The sequence below is a fragment of the Limulus polyphemus genome, unplaced genomic scaffold (assembly GCF_000517525.1).
Source record: "Limulus polyphemus unplaced genomic scaffold, Limulus_polyphemus-2.1.2 Scaffold844, whole genome shotgun sequence".
NCBI classification, from domain to species: Eukaryota; Metazoa; Arthropoda; class Merostomata; order Xiphosura; family Limulidae; genus Limulus; species Limulus polyphemus.
In genome coordinates, this window is record NW_013666454.1 from 45,051 (window position 1) to 51,157 (window position 6,107).

Consider the following 6,107-nt stretch of genomic DNA (forward strand, 5'->3'; position numbering starts at 1 on the left):
CTAGTTTTATTTAAGAAAGGACTTGTGTCGCTAAAGTTTCGTCGGAACGAATTTACGGAAAATTGACCAACGAACGGAGACGTAACAGTATGTTTTGACTATTATCCCTCGCATTTATAAGCGTTTGAAAAGGAGAGGGGGGGGTTAGTGTTTGCTACATACGTAATGAGAGGGGAGGCCACTGAACAAGTTGTTAACTGTTTATTCACTTCGGAATTTTCGAAATGTCCCCAATCGTCTTTTTTAATCACACTGGAGTAGCTGCAGTTTTATCGGCAAGGAAAAGTTAGTGCTAATTGTTTACACAATGTGTATTATGTACAATGGTGTGTTCTAGCAGTAAGGCTTAAACGAAACTTCGTTTCATGAATAACTATTTTAATGTCTTTGAATCACGTTGCAATGGAAAATGACGCGTTATTTTGTGAAATTTCTTCCTCTCTGGAACTTAAGCTAAATGAACTTTCTGTAAAGTATTAAAAATTATTTAAATTACTTTATCTCTGAACATAGGGCCGGACTGGTCATAACAGCGGTCGGTGAAATTATGAGACAAGTCCGACAGTTTTAACAAAGATCCGGCCAGCCGGACTATTAATGTGAGCTAAAATAAAATTGTTAGATGCTTCAGTATAAAGTTCAGTAAGATGAGTTTCGTTTCTATTTTCCACTATAAATGTGTTTCATGTGAACCTTCTGTGACTTTAGTAGAATTTTCGAGGTGAAATATTATGGAACTTAAATCTGATACAAGAAACCTTCAGTGTTCACCAAAACTAACTCTGAACCATTAATTATTGTCTTCAGGATAAAGAAAATAACTGTAATTCAGGCATGATTTTTGCCGTGAAATGTTTGCTTATGTAGACGTCAAACTTGTGTTTCTAGGTTAAAGAACCTAGATTGTCTCCTGGGACAGTGGAACCATCTCGTCTCGTAACGTATGCGCATCTCAAAAGTGACGTCATAGCGACTAGACTTTAAAATCTGATTAGGAATGGTTCAGTACCACGTGATTCGCTTCTCCAGTATTGATTCGGAGGTTTCCAACCTATCGATTTTATTTTATTTTTTTACCGTCTGGGTCAGCTCGTCTTCAGACTGCTCGTTCTTGAACCCCAAGTATAATGGGTCTGAGATCGATAAGACTGCAGTATTTCCAACGGCGTGGCGGGTAGTCTGTACATTAACGTAATTTATTATATAACCTTCGTTAAAACTCGGATGGGTTTTGACGACTAGTTTTAATTCATTTTGAAACATTAAACTCGTATCGTGAAACGGAATACTAATGAGGTTGTTTTGTATACCCCAAAATGTTACGAATCTTCAGCAATTTCGTTCTGATAATTCATTGTATTTGTTCATCACACAAAATGGATAATACTACCATCTTATTATAGGAAGATCGTTTTCGATGTGTAGTTTATACCCACACTTGTTTGTAGATTACTCATCCAATCTCTTCTTAAACGCTTTTAGTATTTGTCACATTTTATGGCAAACCGCCCTGTTTAAAAAGTAACTAATATGTAGGTTGCGTAAAAAAAAAAAGTGTAGAATATAAAGTATTAGGAAAATAACATCGCCTTCCACGTATGTTATCTTAAGTTTTGATACTAATCATTAACATAAAGGTTTATATTACTGTACAAATTTTATAGAGGATCTTATAAAGAAAGAAAAAAAACTTTTTTTTCTTTTTGTATCCACAAATCGAATGAGTATCTGTATAGTGTAAAGAATGGACACCCCCTCCCTCCCATCCCAAAAATTAAGAAAAAAAACTAGTTAAGTTGTTTAGTTTTACTCTATCCGCCGGTGGGTCAGCAAAAGTTTGACTACGGGGTTCAATTTCACTCGTTCGATAGGTAGTGGATAGTCCAGTGTATTGCTTTTTCTACAAAAACACAATACTCTTCAGTATGCGTTACTTCTTTAAAAATAAAAAAAAAAGAATAATCTTTTGAGGATTTTATTTAATGAGTGCTGATTAATTTATGGGTGTGCTTATATGTTATTGACGAGATTTGAATGTGAATTTTATTGTCGAATCTACACAGCATTCACTGAACTTCTCTAAAACAGTTGAATTTGTTAGGTTTATATTGGGAATGTGGAAACTAACACGAACCATGATTCAGTCGTTTGCATTACCCGTTGGTAATATCAGAAATACTTTAGTGTACCCAACCACGAAAATTTTCTCGTACGTGGTTTGTGGTAAACGTTTCCAAGCCTTTCGTACAACAACACTATATTAATTTTTAGTTTCTATTTCTTAGCTACTGTTCGTGCAACTGAAGAATCGAGAGGAGGACTGAAGTATGAACTTGTACTTGCGGAACCCTCTGAGGTTACTCTGCCTCCTAAACTTACTACTTCTCCGCCCAAATGCAATCTTTCAGCAGAAGATATTGAAAACAAACTTAAAGCTGCAGAAGAAAGACGTCAGGTTAGTGTGTGTGTATATATATGTATGTGTGTGTATGTGTATGTATGTATGTGTATATATATATATGTATGTGTGTGTGTATATGTATGTGTATATATATGTATGTATGTATATATATCGTTCTTTGCTTGTTTAATTCTGGGTTGCATTATACTGAAGTTTAATTCATATTATGAATCTATGAAAGTAAACTTTCTAACAAACATTTGTTGTAAGTGAAAAAGCCGATAATTGTAAAGAAACTCTGAGGAACTTTAGCTGACATGGTGAATGCTCTTTTCAAGTGAAATAACGAAGAGTATAAGCTATTTCTATCTACCCTCACTTGTGAGGTTTTTGAACTTGGTATTTAACTCAATATTGCTTTGTGTTGTGGTGATCGGATAACTAGTGGATTTATTACTCGGTTAAACATCCTTATGAATAGAGGGATTTTTCGTTTGTTTGTAATTAAGCACAAAGCTACACAATCGGCTATCCGTGCTTTGCTCACCACGAGTATCGAAACCAGGATTCTAGCGTTGTATGTCCGCAGACATACCGCTGTGCCACTGGGGGGCGAGTGGTGGGAGTCGGGGACTGTTTGTACTCTAGGATAACTTGGTTGTATAGAATCATCACTTTGTTAGCCAAAGGTCCTATGTTCAAGTCCTGCCCAGTTTGAAGTCTCTTCTACTTACAATAATGGTTGCTAGAAAGTTGTACTGTAGTTCCTCCTACCGTCAATTACAATACTACTTGAATAGATAGTTTCCAAAACATTTTAAAGACAAACATTTCCAAAACAGATCTATGAGGCATCAGATTTTTTTTCCTACAGGAAAAGCACATTCAACTATTTATTTGCCAATGTCCATAGTGTAAGGTGGTGTATATATGTATATATATTGCTTTTAAAAAAGTTGTAACCGACTTTATACAACTGACTTTTGAAATTTCTTAAATTTGATGGTATAACTCTTTGTCAGTAGCTAAAAGCCTATTCTGTTTAACTAATTGTCCTCAAGCAACGCTTAAAGCAAAATAAATTAATTACACTTTAAAACATTTCTGAAAAACTAAATCTTCCACCTAAACTTGTGGCTTCTTCACTCTTCTGCATTGTTTTGGTCTGTAGATTGTTTCGGAAGTTATGCAAAGTTGACATGTTGCATGGCTTCTGCCATTAATTCGGTGGTAAGTTTGCCGGTTTATAAAACGCGCTCGAGCGCACACACGCAAAATTGTGGTCTGTACACAAAACAGTTGTTGTGCATAGGGTCAACTGTGTAGCTTTTCGCTTCAAAACGAAAAACGGCATAAAACCCAAAACAACTCTGCATCGAACCAAGAAAAGTCCTAAAAACAATTAACTCTTGAAATACAAACTTCTTGGTAGTTTTCACCCGTACCTTCTTTTTAACATAAGTAAATAATTGCAACTGCAAACGAAGATAATTTATTTTACTTGTAAGTGCTTTCAAGTTGTTTACATAATGGGAAGTTGTTACCCTCATTCTACTTGTTCATTCTTCAGTTTCTAGAAGCACAAAAGCTAAATCAACTAAGTGAGAAGCGCAATAAGGAGGTAGAAGTTAACCAGAAGAAGCAAGAGTATAACTCAAGCTTCATGGAAAAAGCTCAAAAAGATCTGGAACAAAAAATGGAAGAAAAAAAGGAAAACAGAGAAGCTTACATCAATTCTATAAAAGAAAAATCCCGTGATCATGTAGGTATTTTTTTGTGGTTTAACAACTAAAGTTTGTTCTTGTTACGATACATTCTACAGTAGAGGATGCATATTTTAAGAATTCCTGAAAGTTTTGTTTTAATTTGGATAACTGCATATTAATGACATTATTAAAAATTATCCTGGACTTCACAGAGACGTTAATCTATATTTTACGTATTAAATCCAGAGACTGAAATATGGTGTTCTATTGCTGTATTAACTGCTGTAATATCAAAAGAAATGAGTTAGCTAGAAAATAACTTTAACCTGGTGTTTAAACTTTTTATTACTAAGCAGTTGCTTTCATTGGTGTTTTTTCGTTGTATGGCTTTTATTTTTCTAAGTTTGTTGCGTAACTGCAAGCTGTTTTGTAGATCATATGCATTTGCTTCGAATCTGCAAAAGGTAGATATGAAGAGACTTGAAACAAATAGAAACAGATAATCATACACATTTTGTTTTTGTTGAGTTAGTTGTATCGTGTTTTTTGTTTTAAGTTATTAATGGAGACGTTTGCTCGGTGACTCCTATTAAATTATTTCTCAATATTCTACCCCCTCTTTAAAATTTTAACGGGGATTTTTGTAACAGAAATAGGGGAAAATAAACAAATATTAGCTCTGGTAAGAAAACTGAAAGAAGGTGGAAACTTTATTGGTTTGTTCATATCCTCGTGTTTTAATATTTATTCTTGTCTTGCTACTCTGACAGATTGCTTATATCCTACAACTTTAATGTATTTGGTTTTCGCCTGCTAGCAAGGTGTGTGTGTGCAATTTTAATAATCCTGGAACTGAACGTTGCACTAAACCAGTAATATTTAAACTCCATAGTCGAAGTCAACAGAAGTGTCAAATTCAACAACTATATAAAACAAAATTTGAAAGATGGATAGCTATGCGCATATATTCTCCATCACCGAAAACAATTAAACTATTTTCTATATCTGAAATACAATTATTTTTCGCCAAATGAGTTTTTATTTATTACGTGAGAAAGAGAAAAGCAGGAATTGATATCAACAATAGCACAATTGTGTTAACTAGCTGATATCTACCCTAGGATGGCTTTAAGTAGTGTGGCATTAAAGCTATATGAAATATAAAGGTCTTAATTCTAAAAGATAATGTTATCGCTTTTAAAATTCGCATTACCACCTGGTCTACGACTCGATAACACCTAACTCCTATAATTAGGTGGACTAGATAGGTTATAACGATTACCTATATTCGAGTTAACCCCCCCCCCCACCACACACACACATACGCACGCAAAACCCAAGTGAGCTCGATCTGTTAACCTCGTACAACAGTTTAGTACCAAAAGAACTCTTCTCAATAATGTTCGTCCACGAAAATCCAAACTTTTAAGGGTGATGGCGGACTGCGTTCCACTCGCGCGAAATAGTAGGAATGTTTCTTCTGGCAGTTAAAACTTGCAAAATGGGTGAAGTCAGTAACATTTTTATGTATTAAGTATCCAAACCCAATATCCCAGTGCTTTCAGAAACGTACACCTTCATTCTTCAGGGTGACTTTGGAAGGTCTAACTTCTAGATTACTCAAACTTCTAATTCAACGTTATTTTTCAATATTTTTTTCGTATTTATGTTGCTAATTATTTTAGATAAAATAAGATAAAGATGCGTATATTTCCTAATTAAGATATTGTATCATTGTAGTAATAATTTAGTTGAAAAATAATGACAATATATTGTAAACTATTACTTTAATTATAATTAATATAAAATACTTTGGGTATTCTAACTTAATACTAGAAGTAAACGACCTTTATAACACCAAAATGTTGTTTTTATTTAACTAGACATTCAACGTTTGGCTTTAAAACTTTTTCAGGAGCGTTCACTAAAACGCAAACCGAAACTGACAGTACAAAGCTTTGAGTGTCTAATTAAATAAAAACAACATTTTGGTGTTATAA

General features: G+C 34.1%; 1 protein-coding gene across 2 annotated transcripts in view; it reads left to right on the plus strand.

The window, feature by feature from the left end:
- LOC106460831 (stathmin-2-like) overlaps positions 1-6,107 on the plus strand; it is a 16,047-nt gene that overhangs the window by 7,389 nt on the left and 2,551 nt on the right. The window contains exons 1-3 of one of the 2 annotated variants that reach the window (XM_022387632.1): positions 1,280-1,380; positions 2,286-2,455; positions 3,972-4,163. In XM_022387632.1, the coding sequence (XP_022243340.1) occupies positions 1,317-1,380; positions 2,286-2,455; positions 3,972-4,163 (426 nt within the window). In that variant the 5' untranslated portion in view covers positions 1,280-1,316. Of the gene's footprint in view, positions 1-1,279; positions 1,381-2,285; positions 2,456-3,971; positions 4,164-6,107 lie in introns of those variants that run through there. The other variant, XM_013920574.2, reaches the window with a different exon arrangement.